Source organism: Chiloscyllium punctatum, chromosome 9, assembly GCF_047496795.1.
Source record: "Chiloscyllium punctatum isolate Juve2018m chromosome 9, sChiPun1.3, whole genome shotgun sequence".
NCBI lineage: Eukaryota > Metazoa > Chordata > Chondrichthyes > Orectolobiformes > Hemiscylliidae > Chiloscyllium > Chiloscyllium punctatum.
Genome location: NC_092747.1, coordinates 5,869,279 through 5,886,684, shown reverse-complemented (window position 1 = coordinate 5,886,684; position 17,406 = coordinate 5,869,279). Strand labels below are relative to the sequence as shown.

General features: G+C 45.4%; 2 protein-coding genes across 4 annotated transcripts; both read right to left on the bottom strand.

Moving 5' to 3' along the window:
- Window positions 1–437: 437 nt before the first annotated feature.
- On the bottom strand, window positions 438–2,893 carry tpbgl (trophoblast glycoprotein like). The gene has a single exon (XM_072576587.1). It carries the CDS (start codon window positions 2,391–2,393, stop codon window positions 1,320–1,322), a length of 1,074 nt encoding a protein of 357 aa, XP_072432688.1. The 5' UTR covers window positions 2,394–2,893; the 3' UTR covers window positions 438–1,319.
- An 8,109-nt stretch (window positions 2,894–11,002) lies between these two features.
- coa4 (cytochrome c oxidase assembly factor 4 homolog) lies at window positions 11,003–16,860 on the bottom strand. 3 transcript variants are annotated; one of them, XM_072576779.1, is made up of 2 exons: window positions 16,738–16,860; window positions 11,003–12,810 (listed from the first exon to the last, which is right to left on the bottom strand). In XM_072576779.1, the coding sequence occupies exon 2, from the start codon at window positions 12,789–12,791 to the stop codon at window positions 12,534–12,536; it is 258 nt and encodes an 85-aa protein (XP_072432880.1). In that variant the 5' UTR covers window positions 12,792–12,810; window positions 16,738–16,860; the 3' UTR covers window positions 11,003–12,533. The 3 variants fall into 3 exon arrangements, with proteins under 3 accessions (XP_072432880.1, XP_072432881.1, XP_072432879.1); XM_072576780.1 differs by lacking the exon at window positions 16,738–16,860 and adding an exon at window positions 15,540–15,757; XM_072576778.1 differs by lacking the exon at window positions 16,738–16,860 and adding an exon at window positions 15,510–15,749.
- Window positions 16,861–17,406: the final 546 nt, after the last annotated feature.

Here is a 17,406-nt window from a genome sequence, read left to right as displayed (position 1 = left end):
GGTACAATTATAACATTTTTTTTGGATTAGATTAGATTCCTTACAGTGTGGAAACAGGCCCTTCGGCCCAACCAGTCCACACCAACCCTCCGAAGAGTAACCCACCCAGACCCATTCCCCCTCTGACTAATGCACCTAACACTATGGGCAATTTAGCGTGGCCAATCCACCTGACCTGCACATTTCTGGACTGTGGGAGGAAACCGGATCATCCGGAGGTGTTCAGACATGTGATGACACTTATCTGGAGCAGGTGGGCTTCTTATTCAGAAGTAAAGAATCACCATTGTGCCACAAGACTCCTTGTCTCAATTCTTGTCATGTCGAAACTAGACTGGTTAACATTTTCCAATCAACCTGTTCACAGATTACACATATCTGGAGAGATGGGACTTGAACCCAGATCTCCTGGCTCAAAGACAGGGACATCACCACTATGCTGGATGGGCACATGAATAGGAAGGGTTTAGAGGGATGTGTGCCAAGTGCTGGTAAATGGGACTAGATTAATTTAGGATATCTGGTCGGCATGGACGAGTTGGACCAAAGGGTCTGTTTGCGCACTGTACATCTCTATGACTCTATCTCCTTAGTTGCCATTTCCAAAAACACAATCCCATATCTTAGAGTGTTCATCCTGCAAAGCACAATTCGGTGAATGATTTTATTCCAGTCATTTACAGTTAATAGCATCAGCAGCAGCGCATTTACAAGCTGTGGAGATGTCCGGTGCTGCCTACCACCTAGATAAGTAAAAACCAGACTCCCTTAGTCTGCTTCTGAAAATAAGGAACAGACCAGGAAGATTTCAGCCCATTGTTACACCGAGCGAAATCCCACAGGCTCCAGCACGTTTACAGAATGACATGGTAAGTGGAGAAAATCTCCTGGCGTGTTTACAAAATTGTTAACACAGAATGAAGAGGAGAAATGTTAAAGCATGTTGCAACATGGCAATCAGAGGCAGCTCGAAGGTTTGCAATGTTGTACACAACAAGCTGAGGAAACTGGCTCCACACTGTAACAACAACAACAACAACAACAACTGGGCTCTTGTATATAATTGGAGTGAGCTACCATTAACAGGGTAAATTGGAGAACCTGGCAAATTTGTTGCATGCACCAATCCAAATATTACACAGAAGAAACGTACAAAATAATACCTTAGAATACACAAAATGTTGTTTGACCTTATTTCAATGTTGCCTTTCTGATAGGGATATATTCTGCTGTAGTTGGAATTCATTTACACAACAGTGAGGAATACTACCCACACTTGGTAGTAAAGTGCCCCACCAGTCTCTCCTCTTGTGGCTAGGCTAAATTATAGCTGTAACACGGGCCAGCCTGGGCTCAGGATCCTGCTCGTATCTGTACTGGTAGCCATCCATCTGGTCGTGGCAAGCGTATCGGAAATTTCTGGCCCATCTCTTCAAGCCTCTCCGGTTCAGGTACAAGACCATGACAAGGGTGGCTGCGATAAGAGCCAAGACAATCCCGAGGAAGACGAAGGAAGCTGCTGTGTCCTCCAGACACACGAGATCATCAGGTCGGAGCTGGCTGAGGATGCTTCCATTCAAGGTACCAGGGCCGAAGCAGGTGAGCAGCTGCCCATCACCGATCTGGGACGTGTTCCGGAGCCACCAGTACATAGGGCGAAGCTCACAGTCACACATCCATGGATTGGAGGACAAGTAAACCTTAAGCTTGTGGTGGGTCTGCCAAAGGGTGATGGTCTGCTTTCTGATACTCTGCAACAGGTTGCTCCTTAGATCCAACAGTTGTAAGCTGGAACCGATGGACACTGCTTCTTCTGAAAGCTTGGTTAGATAGTTCCCAGCCATATGGAGCTCAGTCAGGTTGGGGAGATTACTGGGACGCAACGCGATCCACAGCTGATCTTCTACTGATGGCTCCAGAGCGTAGTTCATGCTTAAACTTTGCAGCTGGCAAAGACCAAGGAATGCATCTGCGGCAATGGATGCTAAGGTGTTGCAACTTAGGTTCAAGGTCCTGAGGTTGGCCAAGCCTTCAAAGGCAGAGGCCTCGATGCCTTCGATCTGGTTTCCTGGGAGAGAGAGAGTTCCCAAATAGACGAACCCTGATCCATTGCCCTCAAAAGCCGACCGCCTAAGGAGCGAGATGTTGTTGCCAGTGATGAGCAGGTTCTGGGTGCTTGGAGGGATTCCCCATGGGATCTGGGTCAGGTTGGTGTTCCCGCACTCCACCGACCTTGACCTGTCTGTGCACTCACACTCTGACGGGCAGGGCCGTGCTCCAGGCCAGGACACCATCACACTGAGCACGGCTACGGAGAAGGACCACGTTCTTGACCAGACGGGCACTCGGATTTGCCCGAGGTAAGTGCTCCACTGCTGCACTCTCCTCATCATTCAGCAGTTTCAGCACGAAAAACAACCAAGGATTTGGCAAACCCCAGTACACAAGGGAGAAACAAAAACACTTTGCCTGTTCAAGGCTCTGTCCCTGAAGAGAAGCAAAGAAAATTTAACCCGAGCTAGGCTGCTGCTTCTGACAAAGACCAGCTCTGCAAAGACCAACTCTACAAAACTGAACCAGCTATTCATTCCACTTCCTCATTCACACTCTAACCTTCTCAGCCACATCTTTGACTGATTTTGTTGATTCATTACACCACTCGCCGCAGAGAGAGTTCCCTTGAAAAGGGTTCGGATGCTCCCAGCTCTATTTCGAAGGCTTTGACAGATTTGCTTCTGCAAAGGTTTTGTTGTTGTTGATGAACAGATTGCTTTTCTGCCTGCTTGATGACCCAACTCCACCTCCTTCAAGTCATATATCAGAACTATTAGATTTTCTCCACAACTGATTTATTCACCAGCTTCTCCCCTGACGCACATTCAGAGGATTCATCAATGGCAATTTTCTGTGAATCCAAGATTGATAACAGACCACTGAATATTTATAGCACAGCACCAGGCCATTCATCCCCTCTAATCCATTTTGGTACTGCTGACGGATGTGAGTCTTCTCCACCCTATCTTACCTGACCCATCAGTACATCTTTCTAGTTTTTACTCTCTCATGCACTTTATTCAGTTTTAGGTTAACTCAGTGATATAGGAAGGTGGATGGAGATTGGATTTGAATCAAACATGCTGTCCAAGGCTTGCATTTGTATAGCATGGAACACAGGTTCTGAGGAAGGGTCACTGGACCCTAAATGTTAACTCTGATTTCTCTCCACTGATGCTGCCAGATCTTCTGAACTTTTCCAGAAATTTCTGATTTCCTTTCTGATTTCAACATTTGCAGTATTGGGTGTTTTTTGCTAGCGCAGGAATTGGTTTCAGTGAACAGTATCAGTATATTCAAGGGGAAGCTGGATAAATACATGAGGGAGGTGGTGTTGAGTTGAAGGAATACAGGGATATATTGATAGGGTTAGATGAGGTAGGGTGCTTTCAGGAAAGATGTGGGGAGTGGTGATGTCACTGGACATGAAGTTCAGGCTAAAGCTTTGCAGACCTTAGTTCAAATCCCAACGCAGTAGGGGACAGAATGTAAATTCAAATAATAACTCAGGAATTGAAAATCAGTCTCAGTAATGATGACCATTAAACTTACTCTATTTGTTGTAAAACTGGATCTGGTTCATTAATGCCCTTTAGGGAAGGAAAACTGACCTACATGTAACTCCAGACCCACTGCAATGTGTTTGACTCTGAAGTGCCCTCTGAAATTCCCGACTGGAAATGAAAATGGCAAAACAGCCTTACCAAACTTGTAAAGTCCTGCTCAGTATTATAAGGGACGAGTGCCAACATTGGGAGGCCTGTCTCACAGACTGGTCAAGCCGACGCCTGACATAGTCATACACACAGAATCATATCTTACAGACAATGTCCCAGACAGTACAATCATCACTATCCCTGATGTGTTCTGTCCCACTGGCAGGATAGACCTTGCAGATATGGCTGGCCAGTAGGATACAATCAGGAGGAAATTGCCCTGGGAGGTCTCAACATTGATGCCAGACCCCACAAAGTCTCTTAGGCAAGGAAACGTTCTGCTGATTACCACATACCACATACCACTTCACCATGCTGAACAACACTTCGAGGAAACACTGAGGGTGGCACCAGCACAAAACATACTGTGGGTGGGGTATTTCAATGTCCAACCTATGCCCTCTCATTCTGGATTCCCCCATCCCGGGGTAAAGACCTTGACTATTCCCCTTATTCACAGCCCTCATGATCGTACAATCCTCTATAAGATCACCCCTCAGTCTCCGATGCTCCAGGGAAAATAGCCCCAGCCTATTCAGCCTCTCCCCATAGCTCAAACCCTCCAATCCTGGCAACATCCTTGTAAATCTTTTCTGAATCCTTTCAAGTTTCATAACATCCTTCCTACAGCAGGGAGGCCAGAATTAAATACAGTATTCTAAAAATGGCCTAACTAATGACCTGTACACTTGCAACATGACCTCCCAACTCCTATACTCAATGCATCGACCAATAAAGGAAAGCATACTAAATGTCTTCTCCACTATCCTGTCTACTAATGACTCCACATTCAAGGAACAATTAACTTACACTCCAAGGTCTCTTTGTTCAGCAACACTCCCCAGGACCTTACCATTAAATGCATAAGTCCTGCCCTGATGTGCCTTTCCAAAATGCAGCACCTCACATTTATCTAAATTAAACTCCATCTGCCACTCCTCAGCCTGCTGGCCCATCTGATCAAGACCCCGTTGAATTCCAAGGTAACCTTCTTTGCTGTTCACTATACCTCCAATTTTCTTGTCATCTGCAAACTTACTAACAGTACCTCCTATATTCACAACCAAATCATTGATATAAATGACAAAAAGCAGTGGATCCAGCACCAATCATTGCCACATATTACTGGTCACAGGCCTCCAGTCTGAAAAGCAACCCTCACCACTACTGTCTGTCTCCTACCTTTGAGCCAGTTCTGTATCCAAATGGCTAGTTCTCCCTGTACTTCATGTAACCTAACCTTGCTAACCAGTCTACCATGAGGAACCTTGTTAAAAGCCTTACTGAAGTCCATATAGATCACATCCACCGCTCTGCCTTCATCAATCCTCTTCATTACTTCTTCAAAAAACTCAATTAAGTTTGTGAGACATGATTTCCCACACACAAAGCCATGTTGACTATCCCTAATCAGTCCCTGCCTTTCCAAATACATGCACATCCTGTCCCTCAGGATCCCTTCCAACAACTTAACCACCACCAATGTCAGGCTCACTGGTCTATTATTCCCTGGCTTATCCTTGCCACCTTTCTTAAACAGTGGCACCACCTTAGCCAACCTCCAGTCTTCCAGCACCTCACCTGTGGCTCTCAATGATACAAATATCTCAGCAAGTGGCCCTGTAATCACTTCCCTAGATTCCCACAGAGTTCTAGAGTACAGCTGATCAGGTCCCAAGGATTTATCCACCTTTATGTGCTTTAAGATGTCCAACACCTCGTCCTCTGTAATATGAACATTTTTCAAAGTGTCGCTCTTTATTTCCCCAAGTTCTCTAGCTTCCATATCCTTCTCCGCACTAAACGGTGATGCAAAATGATACCAAGAAATGGTTGAAAGCATGGGGGGAGGGGGTTATTGCAAAGACTTTGGGTTCTGACAACATTCTGGCAACAGTACTTAACACTTGTGCTTTAGAACTAAACCTAAATCTGGACTAGCTATTCAGTACAATCAAAGTGAGGACTGCAGATGCTGGAGATTAGAGTCCAGAGTGTGGTGCTGGAAAAGCACAGCAGGTCAGGCAGCATTTGAGGAGCAGGAAAATCGACATTTCGGGCAAAAGCCCTTCATCAGGAATGAGGGCTGATGAAGGGTTTTTGCCCAAAATGTCGATTTTCCTGCTCCTCGGATGCTGCCTGATCTGCTGTGCTTTTCCAGCACCACACTCTGGACACTAACTATTCAAATAGGAGAAAGTGAGGACTGCAGATGCTGGAGGTCAGAGCTGAAAATGTGTTGCTGGAAAAGCGCAGCAGGTCAGGCAGCATCCAAGGAGCAGGAGAATCGACGTTTTGGGCACAAGTCCTGAAGAAGGGCTCCTACTCTTTGGATGCTGCCTGACCTGCTGCACTTTTCCAGCAACACATTTTTCAACACTAATTATTCAGTACAGTTATTGCCATAAAGCAAAAAAGCAGGATAAATTCAATCCAACCAATTACTTAACCAGATCTGACCAATCACTTAGTCTGAGCCATCAACATCCTTTCAGCCCCAACACTACAACCTCTCCCTCGCACTGTTGCACAAATGCTGCCCCCTCCACGCTTCACTTCACTCTGATGAAGAGTCATCTAGACTCGAAACGTTAGTTTGCTTTCTCTCCACGGATTCTGTTTGGCCCACTGTGACCTCCAGCATTTGCAGAAACTTGCTCCTGCAGCTACTATCCTGTCTGTCTTCTTTCGATCCATCGGGAGATCTGACGTTCACTGATAATTGCACTATGTTCAGCACCATTCATGACTCTTCTGATAATGAAACAGTCCATGTTCAAATGCAGTATGCCTGGACAATACCCAGGCATGGGTTAATATGTACCAAGTAACATTTGCACTGCACAAGTACCAGGCAATGACTATCTCCAACAGCAGAGAATCTAACAACTTTCGTTTGGCATTCAGTAGTGTTAGCATCACTGAATCTCATCATCAACATCCTGGGGGTTATCATTGACCAGAAACTGAACTGCTCCAGATATATAAAATCAGTGGCAATAAGAGCAGGTCATTGCTAGGAATTCTGCACTGAATAACTGGCCTCCTGGCTCCCCAATGCCTATCACCATCCTGACTTGAAAATATATTGCCAGTCTTCAAAGTCCCGGAACTCCTTAGCCAACAGCATTGTGTGGTACCTACACCAAGGGGATAGCAGTGGTTTGAGAAGGAAGTTCATCACTGCCTTCACCAGGGCAATTAAATGTGCAATAAATACTGGCCCAGCCAATGAAGTCAAAATCCAATGAATGAATGAAGTTACATTTCTCCTGTTGCAGGATACCCAGTGGCCAATTTGCACACAGCAAGCTCCAAGAATCAGCAATGTGACTTCTAATGCATCCTTAATTCTAAAGTGGATTGAAGAATATTGGCCAGGGCACTGGGGACAACTCTCCTGCTTGGGTTCACATTTTAGCTTTGTCTTTGGTGCTTTACAATTGAAAGATGTTTCAAAGGATTTATCTGCATTGCTCCCTGTACCTCTTCTTCTTTATGTATATAGAACCATGGTTAGGATATAGAAGCAGCAGTAGACCATTCCATGTGATCCATACGGCTGATCATCCAACTCAAGACCCTGTTCTTGCTTTCTCCTTCATACCTATTGGATCGTTTTAGCACTAAGCACTATATCTAAATCCTTCTTGAAAGCATTCACTGCTTTTTGTGGCAGAGAATTTCACAGGCTCATCGCTCGTTAGGTGAAGACATTTCTCACCTCAGTAGGTATCTGGCCTACTCCGTGTCCTTAGAGAGTGACCCATAATTCTTTACCAATATACCTAAAAGCTACCTCTTTGACCAAGCTTTTGCTCATTTGAATAATGTGCTTGAGTATTAGAATTAATCCAATAATGCTTCTGTGAAACGCCGTGGGATGTTTTACAATGGGATGGGCATTCTATATACTTCTTGTTTAGTTGCAACTAATATCTGAACCCCTGCTTCCAACTAGTCCCAGGTCTACAGCTTATGTATGTCTCTGTGAATTGGAAACATCACAGAATTAAGAGGTGCAGAGTGGGTTAATTTGAAAGCGGACTACCAGCTCTCAGAATCAGTGGGGCAATGGGCTTGTGATGGAAGTCCCAGGATGAGAACTCATACTAACTGAGACTGCCATCCAACTGGCTTCTCAATGTGATTTGAGAGTACAGTACACAGGCAGGTGGTGCAGAAATAGCACCTCTGGTTCATCATCGCCACCCAGTGGTTTGGATTTTAAATTCTTCCCCCACACTACCACCTAAAGCAGTCATGCTTATTTTACCTTGCAACCATGTCGTGTGTGTGCAGGTATAGGACACAGTGAAGAACATCAAGTGTATAAATCTGTATTTATATTCCACAACCAGGAAGAAAGGAAATACCAGAGTGGCCAGTGACAAGCAATGCCCTTCTTGACAAAGGGCAATGCTGCATGATCAAAAAAGTCAAGGGGAGAGCAGGGATTAAATGAAAATAGAGTTAGAGGGGGAAATAAAATACCACTCCCTGTGGTGCCCACCTCTCTCTGCACAGCTCAAGGGTGTTGGTAGACACCTGGGCTCTAACATAACCATGGAAGAGGGACAGGCAATCGGCTATTCCAACCTCCTCCACAACCTGCTGCCTGGATCTGTTTTAGGTTTGGTTTTTATTTTGCCTTTCATTTTTGGAACATGGACATCCCTATTGGTCCTCAAACTGAGCAGCTTGCTCAATTATTTCAGGGGGCAGTTAAGAGTCAACCATATTTATTTAAAAAATCATGGGAACTGGTGTCACTGGCTAGACCAGCAGTTATTACCTATCTCTAATTCCCCAAAGGCAGTTCAGAGTGAACCCCACTGCTGTTGGTCTGGAGTCACATGTCGATCAGATTGGGTACGGATGGCAGCTTCCTTCCCTAATGAGCAATAGTGAACAAATGGGGTTTTTCCCATCAATGGCGACATGGTCATCATTAGATTCTTAATTCTAGATTTTTACTGAGTTCAAAATTCCACCATCAATTTGAAACCAGGTTCACAGAATGTGACTACTTCAGTAACAAAGCACCAAGCCATTGCCATGTCTTGACACACTGCTATGGGTCTGTAGTCAGATGCACCAGACTGGCAGATTTCCTTCCCTAAAGGACTTCAGAAATCAGATGGGTTTTTATAAAGATCATGATGAGTTTCATTGACACCATCATTGAGACTTGTCTTCAATTCCAGATTTTTTACTCACTGAATTTAGCCGCTGTGCTGGGATAGGACACTATGCCCTCAGATCATTAACCTGGCCCTCTGGATTATTCCAGTGCCTGTACCACTGCATCATTATGGTTCTGTTCCATCAGTCACCATGGACTCCCCTTCCCTGCACCTATATCATTGGGACTCCCTTCTTAACACACTCCATCATTGATGCTGCCAATAAACTTCGGAATCACTTCCCATTCCAGTTTGCTATCAGGTTTAGTTGTGAGCTACTGTGTAGGAATAACATCACTGTCTCACCCCACCCCCCCCCCCCCCCAAAAAAAAATTAGGAGCCACTTGGCCCCTCAAGCCTGTTCTCCCACACAAGACCACAACTGATCTGACAGTGACTGAAACTGCACTTCCCTGTACCAATCCACCTGGAATGTTGGAGTTCTGTAGAACCGGGCTCACAACTGCCGGAAGTTCCTGCCAGTGTTTGTACTTCATCTTAGCAAAACTGAAGATGGTCACGTACCAAAACCAAAGATGATTCACAGTCATAAACAGAGATATGTCGGTGATGTGGAGCAATGAAGGGGCCTGTTCCAGGACTTTTGGGCTAAGGTCAGTGCAGATGGAGCGCTGAGGGAATCCTACACTGTTTGACAGGCATGACTGAGACAGTGCTGCACTGTCATTGGGTCAGTACTGATGCAGTGCTGTTCTGTCACAGGGTCAGTACTGCAGGAGCGCTGCACTGTCGGAGGGTCAGTACTGAGGGAACTCTGCACTACTGAAGGAAGAAACAAGGAAATTGCTAGAGAAACTCAGCAGCTCTGGTCGCATTGTGGAAAGAAAGAGTTAATGCTTTGAGTTTGGTTTGAGTCTTCTTCAGAACTCTTGAAATTTGAACGACAGCACCTCCAGCACAACAGGTTCACTAGACTGATCCTGGATATGGAGGAACTGTCTAATGAGAAGAGGCTGAGTAGGTTGGGCCTGTACTTATTGGAGTTTAGAAGCACGAGGTGATTTTTAAAAAATATACAAGACTTAGTTTTAGGGTGTAGGTTTGCTCACTGAGCTGTAGGTCTGATGTCCAGACATTTCCTAGCCAGGTAATGAAACGTCTGGATATCAAACCTACAGCTCAGCGAGCAAACCTACACCCTAAACCTCAACCTGAGCTACAAACCTTCACAAACCTTGCAAGACTTAGTTTTACTAAGATGAAGTACAAACACTGCCAGAACTTCCGGCAGTTGTGAGCCTGGTTCTACAGGACTCCGACATTCCAGGTGGATTGGTACAGGGAAGTGCAGATTCAGTCACTGTCGGATTAACTGTGGTCTTATGTGGGGGAACAGGCTTGAGAGGTCAGGTGGCTCCTAATTTTTGGGGGGGGGGGGGGGGGGGGGGGGTGAGACAGTGGTGTTTCTGACACAGTTTGGCAGGATGGGCCTAAACACATCGAAGTTCAGGAGAATGAAGTGATCTTATTGAAACAAAAAATTCTGAGAGCTTCTGAGAAAGGTTGGATGCTGAGCAGATGTTTCCCTTGTCAGGGAATCTCGAAATAGGGGCACTCAGTTTCCAAAAACACTCAAGGAGTTTGACACCATCCAGGACAAGGCACTTGATTGGTGCATCCACTCTCAACTGAAACACAGTGGCAGCAGTGTTTACCATCTGTAAGATTCACTGCATAAGTTCACTAAGGCTCCTCAGACAGCACATTCCAAACCAATGGCCACTTCCACCTAGAAGGACAAGTCAGCAGATACATGGGAACACCACCCCCTGCAAGTTCCCCTCCAAGCCACTCTCCATCCTGACTTGGAAATATATTACTGTTCCTACTAAGTGATATTAGGCCAAAATCCCAGGACTCTAGTATATTTGTGGATCAACCTACTGCAGCAGTTCAAGAAAGCAACTCACCGCCAGCTTCTCAAGGGCAACTAGGGACAGGCAATAAGTGCTGGTTCATCCAGCAACACTCAGGTCCTGTGAATAAATATAATAAAAGGCTCACCCAATGAAGACAAAGACAGAGCAATTTCTTCCCACAGAGGGGTAGTTTATGGAATTCTCTATCGACAAGGCAGTGGAAGCTGTCACTGAATACATTCAAAGTTGAGTTAGCCAGGTTTCTGATAATGAGGAAGCACAGACAGGAACATGGAGTGAAGGTAATCATCAGATCAGATACCATTTTACCAAATGGTGAAACAGGCAAAAACACTCTCCGTCTGTTTCGAGTTCTTATGTTAAATGTCTGAAGTATCACTCTGCTTCCTCAGAACACAAATAGAGTTTCCATGCTGCATAACTCTTTGACTCTATGTCGAGTCTGAAGCAGCAGATTTTGGCACTTTCTTTTTTAAGATTCCCTACAGTATGGAAATAGGCCCTTCGGCCCAAAAAGTCCACTCTGACCCTCCAAAGAGTAACCAACCCAGAGCCGTTCCTCTACCCTATATTTATCCCTGACTAATGCACCTAATGCTATGGGCAATTTAGCATGGCCAATTCACCCTGACCTGCACATCTTTGAATTCTGGGAGGAAACCGGAGCATTCAGAGGAAACCCATGCAGACACGGGGAGAACGTGCAAAATCCACACACACAGTTGCCCGAGGCAGGAACTGAACCTGGGTTCCTGGCACTTTGAGACAGCAGTGCTAACCACTGGGCCACCGTGTCACCCTGAAATGTTCCAGAAATATGATGGTACTGGGCACAATTGCAGCTCGGTACAGAATGCAAACCAGCACAGCACAAACGTAGGAAACATTGTGGAGCTTTATTCACCATGGGAGACTTGGCATTAAGCAATACGTCAGCATTTTATTTTTAAAAAATCAGTTCATTTAATGCTGGGTCTTCTAGGTCTCAAAGATCATTTTCTGATCACTGCGAATTTTCCATTTCCCCTTGTCCAATGTAAGATGCAAATGAAGGCAACTTGAAATAAACTTACATTTCAATTCCCCTGCTTCAAGCCTCCTCCATCAGCAATGACAGGTCTGCATTATCAGGATTTTATTCTCTGTCCTCCACCCCAGACTGAGGTCAGGCTTTGAGGGGCTGAATCTAGTGCTACAATTATAAAGTGCAGTACTTCACGCCTCAGACTCTGTTGAAAAGCAGCACTGCACATCCCTTAGAATAGGGACCCATAACTGAATGGTGTATCATGTTCACTACATTCACATTTTTTAAGACAGGCACAGGCTGGAGGCTTGTGTGGAGCTTAAATGGCAGGTTCTGCACTGAAAAATACACAAATGTTCACAGCTTCAGCCAAAGTCTTTGCAAAAGACAAAAATAAAACAGTTCTGACGAAGAGCCATCAGACTCAAAATGTTAACTGTTCTTCTCTCTCTCCTTGAACACTGTCACCCCTGCCGAGTTCATCCAGCACTGTGTTTTATCTGGCATACTCCAGCTGCACTCCAATCAGGGATTTATAAACAAAAACAGAAATCTTCGCTACTAACTGAGTCTTCAGAATTTTTTTTTATTTTTGAAAGTATCTGAAAGAACAAAACGAACCAAAGAGGTTGTTGATTCGCCCAGATTTCAGCTGCCAGCTGGGCTAGGCTGGTGTTGGCCAAGCTGGCTAGCTTGCAGTCGCTGGTATTCTGCCATGCACTGTTTGAAGTCATGCACAGAGCGCTGACACTGCCGCCAGTCCTGGTGCTCTGCCATACAGTCCTGTACAGCTCGATGGAAGCTAGCACACCCCGTCCTAGATATCATCTGATCCACAGGATCCACCTCCTCCTCCTCCTCCGACTTCCTGCTCCAGTTGTGACCTCGGGAGTTAGGAGCCGTCATTTTTGGAAACTCCTGTAGCCTGCAAAAGTTAAATATTGTTTTTTTGTCCATCAAAATGAATAAGGGCCACTCCACAGCTGAGACTTTTCCTGCTTCACCACCTCATGGGAGCCCATGGACCGTGGCTCAAGGATTGAAATGTAGGGTCAGGGTCAAACGGTAGGCAGATTTGAGGTGAGGGATTAAGTGTTCAGTCATAATTAGGAGTTGGGTTTAGAGGAGGTTAGGGGTTACAAGTTAACCAGGAAAACCCTAAAGAGAGAGCTAAGAAGAGCCAGGAGGGGACATGAGAAGTCACTGGCAGATAGAATCAAGGAAAACCCGAAAGCTTTCTATAGGTACATCAGGGATAAAAGAATGACTAGAGAAAGATTAGGGCCAATCAAGTTGCGATTGTATGCAGAGTCCGAGGAGGTAGGGGATGTGCTAAATGAATATTTTTCATCAGTATCCACACTGGAAAAAGACAACAATGTTGAGGAGAATACAGAGATACAGGCTACTAGACTGGATGGGATTGACATTCATGAGGAAGTGTTAGCGATTCCGGAAAGTGTGAAAATAGTTAAGTCCCCTGGGCCGGCTGGGATTTATCCTCGGAAGCCAGGGAAGAGAATGCAGAGCCTTTGGCTTTAATCTTTATGTCATCATTGTCGAGAGGAATAGTGCCAGAAGACTGAAGGATAGCAAATGTTGCTCCCTTGTTCAAGAGGGGGAGTAGAGACAACCCTGGTAATTATAGGCCAGTCAGCCTTACTTCAGTTGTGGGTAAAGTGTTGCAAAAGATTATAAGAGATAGGATTTATAATCAGCCAGAGAGGAATAAGTTGATTAGCGATAGTCAACACGGTTTTGTGAAGGGTAGGTTGTGCCTCACAAACCTCATTGACTTCTTTATGACAGCGACCAAACAGGTGGGTGAAGGTAAAGCAGTTGATGTGATGTATATGGATTTCAGGAAGGCATTTGATAAGGTTCCCCATGTTTGGCTATTGCACAAAATACAGAGGCATGGGATTGAGGGTGATTTAGCAGTTTGGATCAGAAATTGGTTAGATGAAAGAAGACAGTGGTGGTTGATGGGAAATGTTCATCCTGGAGTTCAGTTACTAGTGGTGTACCACAAGGATCTGTTTTGGGGCTACTGCTGTTTGTCATTTTTATAAATGACCTAGACGAAGGCATAAAAGGATGAGTTAGTAAACTTGCAGATGACACTAAGGTCGGTGGAGTCATGGATAGTGTTGAAAGATGTTGCAGGTCACAGAGGGACAAAGATAAGCTGCAGACCTGGGCTGAGAGGTGACAAATGGAGTTTAATGTGGAAAAGTGTGCGGTGATTCAATTTGGAAGGTGTAACATGAATACAGAGTACTGGGCTAATGGTAAGATTCTTGGTAGTGTGGATGAACAGAGATCTCGGTGTCCATGTACATAGATCCCTGAAAGTTGCCACCCTGGCTGATAATGTTATTAAGAAGGCATACAGTGTTAGCTTTTATTGGTAGAGGGATTGAGTTTTGGAGCCATGAGGTCATGCTGCAGCTGTACGAAACTCTGGTGCGGCCACACATGGAATCTTGCATACAATTCTGGTCAGTGCATTATAGGAAGGATGTGGAAGCTTTGGAAAGGATTCAGAGGAGATTTACTAGGATGTTGCCTGGTGTGGAGAGAAGGTCTTATGATGAAAGGCTGAGGGACTTTAGGCTGTTTTGCATTAGAGAGAAGGTTGAGAGGTGACTTAATTGAGACATACAAGACAATCAGAGAGAGTTAGATAGGGTGGACAGGAAGAGCCTTTTTCCTCAGATGGTGATGGCTAGCACGAGTGGACACAGCTTTAAATTGAGGGGTGATCGATATAGGACAGGGGTCAGAGGTGGTTTCCTTACTCAGAGTAGTAGGGACATGGAATGCACTGCCTACAACTGTAGTAGACTCACCAACTTTAAGGGCATTTAAATGGTCATTGGATAAACATGTGAATGATAAATGGAATAGTGTAGGATAGATGGGCTTCAGATTGGTTCCACAGGTCGGCACAACATCGAGGTAAAAACAATGACTGCAGATGCTGGAAACCAGATTCTGGATTAGTGGTGCTGGAAGAGCACAGCAGTTCAGGCAGCATCCAATGAGCAGGAAAATCGACATTTCGGGCAAAAGCCCTTCATCAGGAATAAAGGCAGTGAGCCTGAAGCGTGGAGAGATAAGCTAGAGGAGGGTGGGGGTGGGGAGAGAGTAGCATAGAGTACAATGGGTGAGTGGGGGAGGGGATGAAGGTGATAGGTCAGGGAGGAGGGTGGAGTGGATAGGTGGAAAAGAAGATAGGCAGGTAGGACAAGTCCGGACAAGTCATGGGGACAGTGCTGAGCTGGAAGTTTAGAACTAGGATGAGGTGGGGGAAGGGGGAATGAGGAAGCTGTTGAAGTCCACATTGATGCCCTGGGGTTGAAGTGTTCAGAGGCGGAAGATGAGGCGTTCTTCCTCCAGGCGTCTGGTGGTGAGGGAGCGGCGGTGAAGGAGGCCCAGGACCTCCGTGTGGGCCGAAGGGCCTGTACTATGCTGTAATGTTCTAGGTTGTTTTGGGAGGAGTTAGGCTTAAGATTAATGTCAAGAATTGGGAGTCAGAGGTAAGGGCTGAAGTGATGGTCAGGGGTTAGAGTTCATAACAGAGGTTCGGGGAGAAACCAGGGTTAAAGTTCTGTAACTCACCTCTGGAAGACGGGCTGAAGAATCACTGACCTGGTTCCTGAGGCCCAGATCTGACCCGAACAGCAGCAACATCCGGTGTTACGTTAAATCTTCACCCGCCCCAGGATGCGGGTGTGCAACAGCAGAAATACTCCGGGTAAACGGCATGTGCAATATTCGGGAAGCCGCGTGTACTTCCGGTACCAAGGAATATAAAACCAGCAAAACAAACCATTTTTGATCAAGTTAAAAATCACACAACACCAGGTTATAGTCCAACAGGTTTAATTGGAAGCACTAGCTTTCGGAGCGACGCTCCTCCACTATCACCTGATAAAGGAGCGTCGCTCCGAAAGCTAGTGCTTCTAATTAAACCTGTTGGACTATAACCTGGTGTTGGGTGATTTTTAACTTTGTCCATCCCTGTCCAACACCGGCATCTTCACATCATTTCTGATAAAGAGTAATCAAAACTGTGTTTTCTCTCTCTCTCTCTCCACAAATGCTGCCGCACTTGGTGCATTTGTCCAGCACTTTGTGTTTTATTTGGCATACTCCAGTTGGGGCCCAATTAGGGATATATACATTAAAAGAGAAATTGCTGGGGGAAAAAACCCTCCAAGTCTGACAGCAGCCGTGGAGAGAAAGCAAGGTTAATGTTTCACGTTCAGTCACCTTTCTTCAGAATTGATTTTAGTCCAGAAAAGGCTGGTATACACGCTGACGATGGTGGGGCGGGAGTAAGGGGTAAATAATAGGTGGGGATGGAGCCCACAGAGACAGAGAAAAACAGAAAAGGTCAGTTTGACACACCGAGCTCGTTGTCTCATTTCTAGGTCTCCCAACTGTGTTTTTCCACCTATCGTTTATTCTTCGCCTCCACATCTTCAGCATAAATAACAACCTTTTCCGAGTTAAAATCAGTTCTGATGAAGGGTCAATCGACCCGAATCTTTAACTCTGATTTCTCTCCACAGATGTTGCCAAAACGGCTGCACTTTTCCAGCAACTTCTGTTTTTGTTTCTGAAACGAGAATAAAATGGACTTTCTCAGGTAGCTTTCTTTTTGCCCCTCCCGTCCCTCTTGTCTCTCCCAGGCCCCTGGGGAGCACGTTCTGGGGCCTCAGGCTCTGGGCGTCAATGGAAGGCGGCTGTTCCCAGAGAGCACCGCGGCTGGGAAAGTCTTCTATATCCCCGGGCAGGAGGCGCTCCTCCCGGGAGACCTGCCGCCGGCACCGAGCCATCTCACCTCAAAGAATCAAATACCGAAAGGTTCCGGCGACCGAAACCAAAGTAACTTTCTTCTGCCAATCTCTCGGTTTCGGTTTAAAGAAAAACACACACCCGTCAACAACAATGGCCGACAAACATTATGACTTCCGGTACTACTACCATCAAGTTCCCTGCCCCATCGGAAGCATGAGTCTCCGGAAAAAGAGTCCGGGTGACAGTGTGAAACCTTGGTCATTCACATCTCCCAATCTCCCTGTAATCTCTCTATGCACTGTCATTATCATCTCTTTATTGCTACCTTTGCTTTTGGAGCCATGACTCACCTTCTCTCAGCTTAATATAAATACTCATTAATATATTTAATATAATATACTCCTTAATATATTTAATATAAATATTTCTCCCCTTTTTTTAGCTTTGACAAAGGGTCAGTTAGACTCGAAACGCCAGCTCTTTTCTCTCCTTACAGATGCTGCCAGACCTGCTGAGATTTTCCAGCATTTTCTCTTTTGGTTCCGGGTGACAGTGTGTTTGGAGTTTTTTGGACAATAGGCACAAACAGATCACAAACACACTCTTGATGGGCCGTCTGCTGTAATGAATTGGGATATTAACTTAAATGGTGTGTCATTGGATAAATATAAACCAAGAATTGCTGAAGACCTGAAACAAAAACAGAAACCAC

Excerpts from the sequence above, each read along its gene's own strand:
- tpbgl (XM_072576587.1), bottom strand. The coding sequence starts at position 2,393 with ATGATGAGGAGAGTGCAGCAGTGGAGCACTTACCTCGGGCAAATCCGA.
- coa4 (XM_072576779.1), bottom strand. The coding sequence starts at position 12,791 with ATGACGGCTCCTAACTCCCGAGGTCACAACTGGAGCAGGAAGTCGGAG.